This window comes from Sinocyclocheilus grahami, unplaced genomic scaffold (genome assembly GCF_001515645.1).
Source record: "Sinocyclocheilus grahami isolate Dianchi unplaced genomic scaffold, SAMN03320097.WGS_v1.1 scaffold11.1, whole genome shotgun sequence".
Classification (NCBI taxonomy): domain Eukaryota; kingdom Metazoa; phylum Chordata; class Actinopteri; order Cypriniformes; family Cyprinidae; genus Sinocyclocheilus; species Sinocyclocheilus grahami.
Window position 1 is genome coordinate 2,920,339 of NW_015505190.1, and position 17,831 is coordinate 2,938,169.

Consider the following 17,831-nt stretch of genomic DNA (forward strand, 5'->3'; position numbering starts at 1 on the left):
ATAGTTTGAACGTTCGTTCGTCTTGGCTCAAAGCCACTTGCTGAGAACTTTTCTTTGCGGAAGCTTTGCGTTAAACAAGTGTGATAACGAAATATTTAATCTCTAATCAATATTTTTTGTCCAATTATTTGCCCAGTTAGTTTTGGTATTGAGGTAAAAGTTACCTTGCATTCGCTATATAACAGTGGGGGGTGGTCACGAAGATGACTGATGTGATGCGTTTCCCCCTTTTGCAGCGACTTTCTTCTTGCAAGATCAGCAGACAGGGTGACCGTCCTCAATTAAATTGCCTTCAGGACTCTTGTAAAAGCCAAAATACGACCAGACCACCGATTTGGTCCTCTTAGATGGCTGAAAAATCTCCCGAGCGCTGTCAACTGCCTTCCGCCATTTCGTCTCGTGCAAAAAACAACAACAACAACACTGCATGCTGCTTCTGCGTCAGACTGATGCTGGCTGGATAGGATTTACTGCGAGTTTTCAAAAGTGCGGTAATCAAACACGGTTTTGATGATAATTAAATTTTAAACGGTAATACTAACCATCAGTGGATTTTATCGTGATTTATCGTGAAACTGGTAATCGTTCCATCCCTAATCACAATGTGAATAAAGACTTATCATTTTTAATGAAACTAAATATTAGACAAGTTTGATCTGGTCTGGTTCCAGTTGCGCAAGACAACAGGTGCACCATTACTGTTTTAACAGTTACATTAAAGAATATGTCAAAACAACAGAGCTGTACACATCACAAGTGCTCAGTGTTGTTTGTGGAAATGATGGCTGCTGTCTCTTCTAATATTTTTAACTAGCTACAGACGTGCGTCTTTTCAACTCTTTCCGCTACAAGCGCATTACTTCTCTCCCAGCTGAAGATGTAAAGCTCCCTGTTGCTGATTAAAAAAGAGCTTCAATCAGATGACAACAGTTATTTTAACAACAGTAGCGCAGAAACGGCAGTGAGAAATGTATACTTTTGTTAGAACACTGTTGAAAATGAGAATGCAGCAAGGGGGTTCGAAAACAATAGACAACTGATTAAACAATTTATCCTAACTTAATATTCATATTCACTTTGCCTGAACTGATGAAAAATTTCACACAACATCTTTTTGTAGAAATATTCTCAGACACTGCTGTTTTGACCCTAAGTACTTTTACTTTTGCAAAGTACTACTGTTGTCCACAAGGAACTTAATAACAGTTTCAAAAAATATTGTCCTCTGTATGAGGACCTCCGTTGGGAAGGAAATGCAGATGCTGGACCTTTTGGATCATTAATTGAACATCTCTGCTGTAGAATATGATCCCCTTAACAAGATTTGTTGTTGTATTGACCTTCATAACATGATTAGCTGTTCAAAAGTGTGCTTGATGACCTGATTGGCTGTTCGGCGTACTGTTTAATGATGTGATTAACAATCACTGTGCGATTCGTCAGCTAAATTATGCATTGCTTGATTTCTCGTTTTGCCTTTTTTATTCTTGTTTCTTTTGTCTCTGCATGTGAGTTTTTTGGTTTGCTTCCGCAGTGTGGCGAGCAAAACGTTTTTGGCTTGTATTTTTGTAATTAGCAAGTTGTGCAGAACCATTAAAAGCATATGGTCAAGACTGTAAACTCGCAGTCAGCATAGATTTACACAACCACGCCAACACACGCTGTTTTTATAGTTGTGTGTCGCATAGAGAGAACAGCTCACAGCTGGGAACAATACTGACCTTTTCTCCTTCACTGCATTCCTGCTGTCTGGGAGGGAACTCTGTGTGTGTGTATGTGTGTGTGTGTGTGTGTGTGAGTGTGTGTGAGTGTGTGTGTGTGTGTGTGTGTGTGTGTGTTTGATGCTGAGAACTGTACTGTGTGGTAAGGTAACACAATATTTCCTTTACAGTTTGACAGTCTACAGTTTTTATTTGTCTTTTTACTTTCTCTTAGATTCAGGTAGCTTTTATTTGCATTGTAAAAAAAAGTATTTCTGAGTATTTTCTCTATTTCTTTAGAGAGGCATGCCTTCTAAAAACATGAGAAAATAATTGACTCTACAGAGTGAATAAATAAATTAATTAATGTTTAATTTTTTTTAAATGATTAATGTATAAATCATTTTCAAGGTACTAAAGTTTTGGAGTCGAGGGGATGTGAGAAGAGGCAGTGTCTCCACATTATAATCAATATCAATTATCAACATTTTTTGCCTAGTATCATTCAAAAGTTTGTTGTTGGTAAAAAAATTTTTATAGTTTGAAAGAAGACTCTTATGCTCACTGTAGGCTGTATTTATTTGATACAGTAAAAACTGATATATTGTTAAATATTAGTTCAATTTAAATAGCTTCGTTTTCTATTTTAATAACTTAATATTTCAAAAGCTGAATTTTCAACATCATTAATCCAACATTTCAGTGTCACATCATCTTTCAGAAATCTTGCGACTGTAATATGCTGATTTGATGCTAAAGTAACATTTATTATTATTATTATTATCAATGTTGAAAACTGCTCAAATTTATTTGTGGAAACTGATTTTTTTTCAGGATTCTTTGGTGAATAAAAAGTTAAAAATAACAACATTTATTTAAATACATTTATATGCATACCTGTATAAGTTTATTGCAATGTAAAAGTAAAAATGCTGGCAGAAAGGAGAGGTCTGTGTGGGTAAAAGAGTGGCTTCACAACCAACTGAAAGTTTATTTCAACTGCTTTACACAAGTACACAAAGGTTTGACCAAATAAAAACTTAAAAATGAGTCAAATTGCCATATGTAGTCTGTGTTTTGGATTATGAAGCCAGTCGTGACACCAGCTGGTTGTTTTTGTATCTTTATTTTCTGTTTTGATTCTGTTCTTTGATATGATGAAAGCGCTGGTCAGAGAGATTTGGATTTAGCATGTGTGTGTGTTTGAGATTACGGTGACTTTGAGAACTGATGACTAACTGATCCTGTGTGTCCTCTGGCTGTTATCTCTGCTTTAGAGGGAGAGCAAAAGTAAAAGAGAAAGGCTGTCCTCAATTACTCCTCCCAAACACACACACACACACACACACACACACACACATACCGCAAAATGTGTGTAAAATCGCAGTGAGCTGCATCATTGGACTAACTCAATCTAGTAGGATGTCCTTTAAATGACTGAATAACTACAGCTCACATTCTTCTTCCACTGCATCTCTCTTTCTCTCTCTCTCTCTGTGCAGAAGTTAAGCAAGATTTGGCCTGAGGAGTCCAGTATCCAGTATAATGTGTGTGTTTGTGTGTGTGTGTGAGAGAGAGAGAGAGAGAGAGAGAGAGAGAGAGAGAGAGAGAGAGAGAGAGAGAGATGGAAGAGTTCTACAGACCTACGGCTGTTTTTTGTCTCTCTCTGATTGCACCAAATATATCCAATTATTCCTAGGGCCTGAGAAATATGATTGTGTGCGTGTCTGGTGTCTCTGAGGGTTTGTGCGAGCATGTGTGTGTGTGTATCATCTTTGATTCCTTCCATCTTTTGATCAGCCATTCGTTTCCACGTTGTCGCAGCTATTTTAGGCTGATTTAGCCTTTGCTCTTAGACACACACACACACACACACGCGCGCACGCACATATAAAGCCATGGCCAGACATATGCTACCTCACCCACTCAACTCACTAACACTTTGATGGTGTCTGTGCTGGTTGGAGGGAAGGGATGCATGATCTCCCTGCTTTACAAAATTGATTTTTATAGAGAGACAGAAAATCTAGGAGAACGGACACCAAGGAATGAGAGTGAAATTTGTGCTTCATTTTAATCAAGCAGGTAGCAGGGCTGACCATTAAACTGACGCCTCGGCTGCAAATTAAACCATTGTCTGGGGTCCTGAGAGTCAACATCAGGTTAATGAATTTAAAAAGAGCAGTCTGTGTGTTTCCAGATGATGAGTTTAAGGAAGATGGGGCCAAGAGGGTTTGTGTTACCGCAGTGATGGGACATGATGGGCTACAACCCCACACCTTCAATTAATTAATTGTGTGTGTGATGGCAAGTAGGTTGGAAGGTGTTTTGCCTCTTTTGTCTCTCTTTAAATGTTTTAGTGTTATTGTTTTTAGTGTAGGTTATTAATCATTTGGATCATTGTAGTTATGTTTGCTGTTGAATGTGGTTTTGTGCTTGATGTTTTGTCTTTTTGGGTGATTGCAGGCCAAAATCCCCCAGCTGTGCTAGGGCAAACAGGAAATGAGACAGGAAGTGGAAGCGTGTGTCCCACTTTAGCTCTCCAGATACAACAAACACTGGCTTTCCTCTTCCTACAACAGCATAGACTGGCACAGTGACCTGCAGTTACATAATCGACAAACAATCAACACATTCTCTGAACCTGCCCACAGCCCCTCAAACAACCAATCAGAGCCCATGCTCTGGATGACTGATTGAAATTTAGACCAATGAGGAAGTCGAGGAATGGAATGTTTATAGAAACATTTATTGGAATTTCAGACCATATTCTGGAATCCAAGAAAGATTGGAATCTCACTTTCTCCCTCTTCAATTAAATTCATTGTGTGTTAAAGAACGTTCTTATTACCAGAACATTCTCATTCCCAGAATAACTGGCTGCAATGAGAATTGGTGAAAAAGAAAAAGAAAGTAACAATAAACATTACTGTAGAAATTTAATTTGTACAATGAAATTACCAAAAATTGATAAATGAAGTAACCTTAATTTAACAAAAGTAATAGTTCTATGGTGCCCCTAAAGGGACATAGTGATGAGAAAAAAAATTAGATAAATTTTTCGAATTTAAAACTTTTTGTGAGCTTTCCGATATTTCGATATTACCAGTGTTTCTCATGCATTGATTTATTTGTGGCGTTTGACTTCGTTAAATAAACATGAGCACTGCACAATTCAAAATCAAAACGCGGTGCGGGTGTTTTATATGAATGTATCTCTGAAGGGAACCAACTTTCTTCAAAAAAGTTTCGATGGCATTTTCATTTTATCTGATAAAGAAGCATTCATGAGCTGAGCTGCTTTGATTACAGCCATTACTGGAGAAACCGCTAGTTCTACCGCTCTCAAAGCGCCTCCTGCTGGCAGACAATCAGTTTGCATTTTCAAAAGCCCTTCTCCAGCAACATGTTTTTGTTGTAGCTCTTTTATTTATTTATTTTTTTCTGCAGCTACTCAGATCACTTTTCATACTCTTTATACTTGCTAAAGCACCTTTGTTTCTGTCTATAAGAATAATCAGCCTACACTACCAGTCAAAAAAAGTTTTTTTTTTTTTTAAGAATTCTCTTCTGCTCACCAAGCCTGCATTTATTTGATCCAAAGTACAGCAAAAACAGTAACATTTAGAAATATTTCTACTATTTAAAATAACTGCTTTCTATTTTAATATATTTCAAAATGTAATTTATGTGATCAAAGCTAAATTTTCTGCATAATTTCTCCAGTCTTCAGTGTCACATGATCCAGAAATCATTCTAATATGCTGATTTGCTGATTATCAATATTTAAAACAGTTGAGTACTTTTTTTTTCAGGATTCTTTGGTGAATAGAAAGATCCAAAGATCCAAAGATCAGCATTTATCTGAAATAAAAAGCTTTTGTATAGGGATGCACCGATGTATCGGCCGCCGATATTTATCGGCCGATTTTTCCTCAATTTACAACCATCAGCATATCGGCTATTAGGGCTGGGCGATTTTCCCGATTTTATCGATCAATTCTAATTTATTGTTTTGCCACGATTTTAAATGCTGATTTGCTGATTATCAATATTTAAAACAGTTGAGTACTTTTTTTTTCAGGATTCTTTGGTGAATAGAAAGATCCAAAGATCCAAAGATCAGCATTTATCTGAAATAAAAAGCTTTTGTATAGGGATGCACCGATGTATCGGCCGCCGATATTTATCGGCCGATTTTTCCTCAATTTACAACCATCAGCATATCGGCTATTAGGGCTGGGCGATTTTCCCGATTTTATCGATCAATTCTAATTTATTGTTTTGCCACGATTTTAAATAGAAATATTACCAAATGTTAGAATTAGACACTTCGACAATATGCCGGTGATAACAGTAAAGAGAAAGAACGATCCAACTGCATGTCGGCGCACGTGATTAACTGCTCGCATGTGACCATATATTTAGCGCTAGGCATCATTCACACAGCGCTTTTCTTTTGACAAAAATGCAACGCGGGCAGTGAAATAGGTAAAACATGCAAGAAGATAGGAGTGAACTTGATCGCGGTGTTTTTAGAATGGCGTTTCATGCATGAGACACGAGAGATGCGAGCACAACAGTCAAACACATCCATGTTTACACAGAAAAAACAATGGAAAAGCAGTGCAATCGAATAAAAAACCTGTAAAGAACTACTACTGTATGTCTGATATTTCATGTTTGCATCATGGTGACAGGCTGAAAGCTGCTTCAGAACATTTATAGTTAATAAAAGTCTACTGGTGTTATACCTTCAGTCATTTTGAATTTGAATTGCCTTGACTTTTGAGATTTTCTAAAATAATTTTCCTCGTATTATTTCTGAACACATAGTATGTATAAGACACGTTTGTACAATATGTAGTTGTAGTTTTTGCATCTTTTCTGCAAAGATATTTAACAAGTGATTTGTTTAACATTTACATCATGTTGACAACTTCATGTGTGCTGCACTTGGAATAGAATTTTCTTTAACTAGAGGGTTAATAAAGAAAAAGTAACTTGAATCATGTTGTAGTTACATTTTCAAGTTGACTAGTTAAAAATCTTAAAAAATCGAGAATCGGTCAAACATTCTGGAAAAATCGAGATTTTGCCAAATCGCCCAGCCCTATCGGCTATATAAGGAAAAAGGCCGATATAACAAACCGATGGTTTATTAATTAAGTGTATGAAGGCACTGAGCTGTATAATGTCTGTTGCATAATCCTAGCACTGCTGTCTGCACTTTAATGCTAATCAAATAACAAAAGATCGCACACTATTCTTGACTAAATAACTTTTATAACTTTCATAAGTGTAGCGGACCTCATCTGAATGATGACCAAAACTTTACTGATGTTTTAAGTTTATTGCATCCTTTTTCACTCCAAAAAAATCACCATAAGAGCTAAACAAAACACAGCACGAGAAGTGCACATTAAACTCTCTCTCTCTCTCAGTTGCATTATCATCAACATACAGCGAATTGCACAAAACACTTATTACAACTAACAGTAAACAAATATACACAGATCTCATGCCTTTTCGGGGGGGTGCTTAATAAACTGGCAAACTTTAAATCCAAAGAACTGTGTGCTTTCATAGCCATTTCATAGCCAAAGAAATAAAGCCATTTTGTACAAAAACTTGCCTTGTATTGAATGGAATTGTATGGAAAGGAGCAGCTTAGGCATTCTGCTATACATGTTTCTGTGGGCAATCCGAAGAATAGTTAAAGAGGTTGTGAAAGCCGTGTGAGTGAGGAAATCATTTTCTATTTAGCGTGAACTGTCCCCTTAAAATTGTAATGTAACAGATTTTTTCTTCAATTTTGTGATGAAACAGGTGGCTTGGTTCTATCCATCAGCTGTTGATTGGATGGAGGCAGATCTTAATGAGAAACTGAGGTTGATTTTAAGAAAGGGGCTTGGTTTAAACAGACTACTGGAAGATCAAGTTATGACATTTTGATTATGAATCTTGGATGAATTTTCTAGTTAGATCAGTAACATACCTGTCATTTTGACAGATGTATGTGGTGCTAAATGTTGAGAGGGGGAATGATAGCACAGAAATCTCTCGCACACACAAATAAATGCTCTCACACAGATCTCTAAGTTAAGATGAGGACATTGGACTGCAGCACTCCAGAGATAATGACATGGTTTTGTTTCCACTCTTTGAAAATGCCTGTATCATGTCAGCTCTGCTTTCACTGTGTGTATTTTTTGTGTTTTTGTGCAGTGAAAGGGAACAGAACACATCTAGAGGAAAAAGATGGCCAGTGACCTTGTTGCGTATTAACGTCAATGATGAAATGTGATTTACGCACTGGAAAGCAAGCGTGTTTGTTAAGTCTTTTGATTTATACAGAGAGAGAGAGTGTGTGTATGTTCAGCCTGACATCTCTGACTAGCTCTATTGTGTGTCTGCTGCTGTGTGGGTTTGCAGCTCTAGTGTCTTTGTCGTTATCTGCTGCACTAACCTGTAATTCGTCTAGATTATGGGATTAGTGGATTAGTAGGTGTAATGAATACATACCTGGAATTATATTATCATTAGCCCACACATATACACACACACACACTCACATATACACTCATCTTAAAAGTGGGGTCCTGTGAAAACCACCAGTATTTTTAGCATGTTTGTTGATCCATTATATATATATACCATATCGATTATCAGCCAGCATGAGGGATTTTTTTTCCCAGTTGATTTTGGATACATATTGTCTGATATTGGACATTTAATTGTACAAGATCTTCTTCTTTGTTTTTACATTTAGGTTACCTTTGATATCATCTAATGCTCACTTAGAGCAAAGAGACTTTTTTAAATTATACAAAGTAGAATTTTAGTATCTGCGATTTATCAGTTATTGGCCACAACATGAATATAATTATCGCCTTTTTAGTATTGGCCAGAGTTTTATTACATCTTTGAATATGCAAATCATTATTAGAGCTATTAAATAATTGTAATAACAAAGAAAGAATCTTCATATTTCTAGCTCTCTTATATACTGTGCGTCTCATTCACTGTGGTTTAAATGTTATTAACTTCTAAATGATATATACATTAGTCTATTGAGTCTAACACCTTACTCTAAAACTCATTAAAATGTCAAAATGACTAATTTCAAACGATAAATCAAATTATCGTATGCATTTCTCCTGCCCTGCAGTGAATCCTGGGAAATCTGATTTAGCTGGTGTCGTACTTATTAGTCTAATTATTCAATCCAGGTGTTGACAGACCTGTGCTTGATTCTACAGGCATAGCCCTGAATCATTTTCTCCATCACTGCAGTGCCGTCTCCTCTCCCCCCGCATTGATGTGAGTGCCAAGTGTCGAGGCAGTGACACAACCAAAAACACTGAACATTTATGATAGTATTGTGAAACAAAGACAGTGAGTGATAATGCTGATATCCAGCATTTTTTCATGTTTTGTGGTAGAATGCCATGAAGCAACATGAAGCTTTGTGATGGATCGGGTTAACATTTAGTTTCCTATTGATTTTTAAACACTAACAGAGAGCTTGGAGATGAGGTAAAAAAGTCAAAAAGAAACTGACTATAAATTATGAATTAATCTGTCTACATGCAGGGCTCGCAAAATCGCTAGCCCAATGTCCCGGGGCTATTGTGTTTTCCAGTCGGGCTACAAAAATGTATCACCACTCTGCCCGACAGGCTATCTTTAGATCTCCCGCGGGTCCTTAAAGGGGTCCTATTATGCTCTTTTACAAAGTCTTGATTTTGTTTTGGGGGTGTACTAGAACATGCTCTCATGCTTGGTGGTTCGAAAAACGCATTATTTTTCACATAATTTACATTATTAAAATAACTTTCTCCCCAGCCTGGCACAAACGGCTCGATTAGTTCCGGCTTTGATGAAGGTCCACCTTCCAAAAAACAAAATGTGTTGTGATTGGTTAGCTGTCCCAGTGCGTTGTGATTGGCGAACAGCTTAGACGGTGTTTCAGTACTGCCCCGCCTCTTGCTCTGTCTTTCAACAAAAGCTTTTGGGAATCCGGCACTTCTCACTCGTGATGTGGAAGCTGTCCTCAGTAAAATGTGCAGCACACAATAGCAAACTGGGGTTATAATGCTCAGGAACAGAGTTAAAAAGTAAATTGCAACCACTGTTTCCTGACATCATCTGCTTTTGGAAGTGAAAAAAAACAGCATTTCAGGCGGTCGCACACCGGACGAAAAGCGCAGCGTTGCGCCACGGCTTTAAAATTCGAACACATTATTTTCTATGAGTGTAGGCACACCGCGGCGCCATTCGGCATCTGTCCGCGGCATCCAGCTACGTCGTGTTATACGTTACTTGTAAGAATTGTTCTAGACCAGCGGTTCTCAATTCCAGTCCTCACGTACCCCCACTCTGCATGTTTTGCACGTCTCTCTTTGTTAACACACCTGATTCAGATCATCTTGTTAGAAGTGAGCTCCGTGCATGAACTGTGTTCCGATTGACATGCTCCCTACACAGTGTCCATTGCTCCCTACTCCCTGAGCAGGGGAAATCCGTTGAAGTTTACTTCACTTCGGAATATTCATTTACAGATTTGCGCTGCTCCGCTGCCTGCAGCGTCTTCACACACAAACGAAACTTACTAGAGAAGCATGAAGTGGGACATAATATACCTCTGTAAATAAATACAATTTAAATTCATGTCTCGCACACTTAAATGCCCTTTGTATTGAATATATTTGGCACTTACAGTCAAATATAGCAAATGTATGAAGCAATAAGAGAAACATACAAAATGTGCAGAGCAGGGTACATGAGGACTGGAAATGAGAACCGCTGTTCTAGACATGCCAAAAATTTGAGGCTACAGCACAGCAGCTCTTCTTCTTGGTTTTCTCTGATGCACTAACTCTGCAGCAGCACTTCTTCTTCATCGTCTCGTCTGATGCGCTCACTCAACCAAGCGTTCTAACCACGACCTCGCCCCTCCCCACCCATTCGAATTTCTGTAGGCGGGAATTCTTTGTAATGAAATTCTAATGAGCAGCTTTGTGATATCACAAAGCCCGGAAACCAAACGCTGTAGTCCAAACGAGCCGTTTGCTGTAGTTCTTGAAAATTGATTTTTTTAAAAACTAAATATCTCCCTTTGGAGTGAACTTTGATATTTGTAACTTTCTAGATATTTTTTATGCCCAAACATACACACTGACTAAAATTAAAAAGTGAAAAAGCATAATTGGACCCCTTTAAAAACTCCTAAAGTGAATTGTATCAAACTTAAGGCCATAAAAAGTTTTAAATACGTTAAATGGTATAAGAAATGTCTTGAATATAATTTCAAGAGGTCTTACAGTTGGGGACGGAAAGACAAAAGTCGCGAAACCACTGGATTAAACTTCAAAAGGCAATGATGTAATTGAATAAATATGAGTGCTGCATGTTTCAATTCAAAACGTGGCGCGGATGTCTTTATTTGAATGTATCTGAAGGGAACCGACTGTCCTCAGAAACGTTGTTGGCATTTTAATTTCATTTGACCTATAATTCCTGATAAAGCAGAGTTTATGAGCCCTTTGTGTGCAGCCGTTACCGGGGAAACCACAATATTTCAGCACTCCTAAAGCGCCACCTCGTGGCAGAGAATTAATTTGCATTTCCAACAAGCCTTTCTTGCTGTTAGTGGTCCGATCAATGCAAATATCAACTCATGTTTTTATGCAGCAAACACAGAGTTGTTAATGAGAAAGAAGTTAATGTGCCTTATAAAAATCTAAACAATTAAGACTAAATGCGTGATAATTTATCAAATTAATAATTTAAATGCGTGATTTATCCCTTTTCATAAAAATTGTCTAAAGGCTGAAATGCTATTGTATAAGATTTTTGTTTTTGTGAAAACCTGTCTCTGAATTGTAAATCATGTAATTTTATGGCTCAATACTGTATGTTACCATAGACATTGTCCAACCCCACTCATAATGTGTTCATTTTACTTGTGCGGCTCTTAAAATGGGTCATAAATTGTCTTAAATTTATTTTTGAAAAATTCTGTAGATGCCCTCTAAATAGTGAAATAAAATTCCTTCCTTCATATTTGTTGATATTTGTGTATTGAAAATATTTTTTGATTGACATTTAAACTTATCTGATTTTCTATATTAAAAAAAAAAAAAGGTATTTTTTTATTTGGGCTAGTTAAATTAATTTTTGGGCTACCAAAATCTAAAGAGTACCTGCCCGAAGGGCTACCAGGGATTTCTTAATTTTGCGAGCCCTGACATGATTACATGGAACAATTAATTTGTTTATCCTAATTTAATTGTGTTTAGCAAAGCACGGTTTTTAAGAATAATCAAACTGAATTAATATAAAACAGTTCAAGTTTGTGAAAAGGCTAAAGTTCACCCAAAATTTACTCAACCTCATGTTGTTTTAAATGTGCATTACTTACTTTCTTCTGTGAAGCACAAAAGAAGATATTTTAAAGAATGTATCGAGTTAAAGTCAATGAGGACTAAAGCAATATTGGACCTTCACTGTATGTGACATTTTTCAAAATATCTTCTTATATGTTTCACATAAAAAAGATTTATTTACCCTCATGGTAAGTAAATGATAACTTAATTTATTTTTGAGTAAAGTGTCCCTTTAAAAGAGCAAATTGGTTTAGACTGCAGCAATATTAAATAAACCAAAATTACATTGATATATTTTCATGTTTTAAGTTTATTCTTATAGGCTGTGTTGAGGGGGCCTCCAAGTTTTTTGCACTTGCAAATCTCCGTTACGCCACTGACTCTGAGTGACCCGAGAGGTCAGGAGCGTTTCAGCTGACTGTAGAAATGTGTCCGGCGGGTGTTTCACTGGCACTGGTCTCGTTGGCTGCTGCTCCGGAGTGCTCTGACCTCTGTATACATGACCTCTGCGTGACTCTGTTGCCCTCCGGTGTCATTGCAATGGCTGCTGAAAGCCCTGCACGAGTGCTCCATGTGACCCGGCTTGGGGTGTACAGCTCCAGGGTGAACATTCACTCACAAACACAGACAGCAGCCAACGAAACTGCTGACAACACTGTGATGTGATGACACAAACACACATGCAAAAACTTACATGAACACATACATCGAACTCTGTTAGGACACTACTGTTTTAATAGGATGACAAGAGGAGGATGAAACAAGATTGTCAGTGTTGCGAGACAGATTTGAACCCACGTACTGCAGCTCACTTTGTCAAGAGTGCATTTCCCAAACTGGCATTCGTGAGGAACTGCAAGGGGTTTGCAAGTTGATGAAAAGCTAAGAAGTAATGGAATAATGACAATGTAAAATTAAAATATTAAATGTGACCCCGGACCACAAAACCAGTCTTAAGTCGCTGGGGTATAACAGTGCTGTGAAAAGGATTTTGCCCCCTTCCTGTTTTTTTCCTTTTCACACCACTGTATTTGTAGCAATAGCTAAAAATATATTGTATGGGTCAAAATTATAGATTTTTCTTTTATGCCAAAAATCATTAGGACATTAAGTAAAGATCATGTTCCATGAAGATATTTTGTAAATTTCCTACTGTAAATGCTGATTAGTAATATGCATTGCTAAGGACTTCATTTGGACAACTTTAAAGGCGATTTTCTCAATATTTAGATTTTTTTGCACCCTCAGATTCCAGATTTTCAAATAGTTGTATCTCGGCCAAATATTGTCCTATCCTAACAAACCATACATCAATGGAAAGCTTAGTTATTCAACTTTCAGATGATGTATAAATAATTTAATAATTGTAAAATTTCTAATAATTGACCCTTATGACTGGTTTTGTGGTCCATGGTCACAAATGTGAAATAAAATGTAAAACCTCTGGGAGACTTTAAATATTTAGGTCTAAGGGGTTTAACTGACAAAAATATTTGGGAATCCCTGCTCTAGGCTATTACAATATGAATAGCTTATTTAACATGTTCAGTAGTTTGAGGCATAAAACTGGCTTGTTCTGTTTTATATAAGTGAATATCTGCTCACTTCAAACCTTCATTCATTGGAAACGCTGACCTTACAGTTTCAGAGGAGCACTATTTATCTGAAGGACACACTAGAGAAAAAAACTTTATCCCCTTTTCTCCCTTTGTCCTTTGTGTTTTTTTCCACTCTATTGATTCTCTTTCTCTCAAGGTTTCTCTTTGTATTTCATATGCTCTCTGTTATCAGATATATGGTTTGTAATCGAAGGTAAATAGTGAATGTAACTGCTAGATCTAGTCAGTGGGATAAATTGTTTCTGGACCTCAATAATTTTAGATGCGGTCACATTTATCATTGTTCGTCAAATTGTTCATGGTCAAAATCAAGAAATTTCAATTGTATTCTGTGCAGTCTGGAATTTATATTTTTGCATCGGCTTCAAGTCAAATTTGTGGTGTTTACCAACAGAAAGCAGTGCAGTTTGAAATTGACTTCATAATATATTGCTGCACTATTGATTTATACATTTTCACTGTATTGACAAAAAACATTTTCAAGACATTTTTCTAAATATCTTATTTTGTGTTTCACAGAAGAAAGTCAGTCAAACAGGTTTGAAACGTCCCTGTATAAATAATGACAGATTGTTCATTTTTGGGTGAACTGTGCCTTTAAGAGGTAGGGGATCGAAACCATTATTACCTCAGTATAAAAGCTATACAAGTCCCGCCATGACAGAAAAAGCGCAGCTGGAGTAACTGTAACCACATCAGAATTTAGTCTGTAGGTGAGAGACTGCAGAGACTTTGACAGAGTGTTCATCCAAGAGTGCTTTGAAGCTTCATTGAAGCCTGTGGTGTGCACACACACACACACACACACACAAACAAACACACACTCCTGTCTAACCACTGCAACATTTTGACAGATGCAAAAAAGACACATCGATGTCTTCTTTTCTCACTCTGTCACGCACACGCACACATGCACCAGTTCGGTCGGTAATAGATTGACTGCGCAGGTCACGTCCTGCATAAGAATAGCTGCCAGCCCCCCCTCCTCCCTCATCTGTGCTAATCTGCTTCTCCTGTGGAGAGATAAAGACCCAAATTCTTCCTCTCATCTTCCTGCCGCTCAATTTTGTCCTCTAATGATGTCCTCTCTCGTTCTCCTTCTCCCTCTTTCCGCCCACTCTCTTTATTTCCACTTAAACGACTAGAGGAATAAGGCAGGATATTGATTTACGTGTGCATAGATTTACTCACGTGTATGCAGAGAGTGATGAGTGTTCATTTGAGTGGAGCATCCATTTGACTTGTTTTATATAACATGTAATGGAGTTTGCAATGCATTTAATTTACATAATGTGACATATTTGCACCTTAAAGTGGGAAATTTTGCAGGATGGAACTTACATGTTGTCAGGTTGTCTGTATGTGTGAATAAGTTAAAGAGACGGATCACTAGATAATAACATGGAAACAGAAAATAAACGTTTTCTTTCCCGGCTGAATGTGAAACTCTTTTGTCTTTCTGTTTCTGGAGTGTTTTAGGGGGGTCGCTGGCATGAGAAATCCCTGCTGCTCCTGCTGTCTTTGTAGTTCAGAGCGTTCTGTTCTGTTCCACATATCACACCTCAAATAAAGCATGAGAGAGCAGATAAAAACCCTCTGTGAGACTGTATTGCACAGACGTGTCCTCCCGTCAGGTCTCTTAAAGGCTTGTGTTTGGATCTGTGGATGCGGGTTTGCCATACATAGTTTTTTTTTGACAGATTTGGACCAGTTTACAGATTTTAGTCATTGCTTTTGTTAAAATAATCTCTAAAACTAACATGAAAACTCTGTCATTCATTAAAATCAGCAGGATGTTGAATGGCTTTGAATATTGTGTTGGACAACAGAAGGCCTTTGAGTTAAAAAGGTTAAGAACCAGTGACTTACAAAATACATGTACCATCTTAACCATAAATGTAACTGTGAATGAATGTGGACATTTCACAGGCTTCTTCTGTATTGTTTCACAGTTTCAGTCTGTCCTTTATGTTCCTGAACACAGTTTGAATAATCTTGTCAGGTCATTCAGTGGCTTTGAACTGGCTTGTTTGTTCAAAGCAGACAGCGTTGGTATCCCACCGCAGTAACTTTAGATCCGTATTTAACGATGGCTGCTGCAGCTGAGGATGTTGTTCCACATGAGCTGTGTTAAAGCGTTGGAGTCATTGGCAGCGTGAACCAAACCGCCCACAGCAGATGCTGATTGTAGAGCAATACTTGCTTAATGATTGAAGTGGGGGGAAATTATTAAAGAAAGGTTTCCTGTACATCGGCAAGACAAAGAACGCCTCCTCAAATGCCCCCTCACACACCTTTTTGGGCAATAATCATTATATTTCAAGAGCTTCACTTGAGCTCCACAGTGTGAAAAAAATAGTTGTTAGCAGCCACATAAAAAATAAAATTTTAACGGCAAAATAAACCATCAGCTGGTTGGAGGCATTGGTTGACTATTGAACAAATTATCATGCAGTTGGAGAGAGGTAATCATCAAAACAGTAATAAATGTTCACCTAATTATAATGTGACCCACCCAACTTTTCAGAATGTGCCTTGGCTAAAATATGCATTGTGGTTTGCATCGAGAGAGGTTTCGGTTTGCTAAACATCCACTGACGGATATTGAGCGAAGATTTGATTTTGATCTATATAATCTCTGTATATGTGAAGCAAGTGTATAATTGTTTGTTACCTTTGTGTGCATGTAGACTTCTTGAAGAGGCAGTTGGAGCAGTACGTGCGGAAGCTGGAGGTTCCTGTCAGGGTGGTACGGATGGAGCAGCGCTCGGGCCTGATTCGCGCTCGGTTGAAGGGGGCGTCCATCTCCACAGGTCAGGTGATTACCTTCCTGGATGCCCACTGTGAATGCACCACCGGCTGGCTAGAGCCTCTGCTCACTCGCATCAAACTTGACAAGTAAGTACTACTACTTTTAAGTTGCAACACTTTGAAAATGTCAACATTGTAACCCTAGGATCCAAAGCTAGTTTTGTTTAGTTTGATTGTTTCTCAATAGAGAAAGCTATTTTCTCCCCTAGTATGTGCTGCTGGATACACTGGATATGTGATGTAATAGTATGTGGGATCTATTTTTGTGAATAAAATTGTGAAATTTTTTATTTTAATGATCATTTAAATGTGTAGATTTGCTTAGCTATAATTTACCTATGTACTGTAAGGTATGTCTTTATAAATAAATAATGAATATATTTTCTTTTGGTGGGGGTTTAGGGTTAGGGTCAAGGTGTTTTAAGGCTAACTACTAGTCTACTACTACTATAGACTAATTACTAGTCTATAATAATTATTATTACCTTAATATAAAATCATTTACATAATCTACACCAGTGTTTCCCAACCGGGGTGCCGTCTGTCGAAAGCAGGGGTGCCGTGTAAAAAATCCCCGCGACTAAAAAAAAGGTTGGGAAACACTTATCTACACAATATACTGTAATTGCATATTAAGATAAGAAAAAAAATACGATACAAAATGGTTGAATTGAATGATAAATAAAGAAAAAAACTGCTCACAAACTGCGTATGCATTAAGTAGGAGGATAAATTTCTAAAGACAGGAAAACTCATTCACAACAAATAACATCATATCTGTGTGTGTGTGTGTGTGTGTGTGTTTTGGTCTGCACCAATGGAACACTAACCAGATGTGATGTTCTTCAGTCTGGTGTCTCTTCAAAACCTAGGGTGCATGTTTGAAGATACAATAGACACTGACTAATATGTCACTCACAAATGTTATGAGTGTGAGGTATTTATTTGCGATGTTGCAAGAAATTTTTTTTATATTGTTTTTGTTAGTAGTTGGGAAATAGCATTCCACTAGTGGATTGATAGCTCACACATACATGCGGTCACAAACACAAAAAATTTTTACACCCAGCACATGCCTTTCATTTCTGCAATTTGTGGTGGAACATAAAAACAAACCAGTCATTTTCGCACACACTTTCTTTTCCGCCCTTTTGGCATGTGGGTTTGCAGAGAGCGGAGCGATCAATAGCTTTTAGAGTTTTTTTCCCCAGGCCTTTATTACATTTTTGAACTTGGGTTTCACCTTAGGCTGCATTTGTGTCTGAAACGGAGAACATGTAGGGTATAGAAACATGAGCTCACTTTCATCT

General features: G+C 37.5%; 1 protein-coding gene across 1 annotated transcript in view; it reads left to right on the forward strand.

The window, feature by feature from the left end:
- Positions 1 to 17,831, forward strand: part of galnt1 (UDP-N-acetyl-alpha-D-galactosamine:polypeptide N-acetylgalactosaminyltransferase 1) — a 58,786-nt gene that overhangs the window by 24,544 nt on the left and 16,411 nt on the right. Inside the window, exons 4-5 of the mRNA XM_016287032.1 lie at positions 15,713 to 15,762; positions 16,401 to 16,608. Of these exons, the coding sequence (XP_016142518.1) occupies positions 15,713 to 15,762; positions 16,401 to 16,608 (258 nt within the window). The remainder of the gene's footprint in view (positions 1 to 15,712; positions 15,763 to 16,400; positions 16,609 to 17,831) is intronic.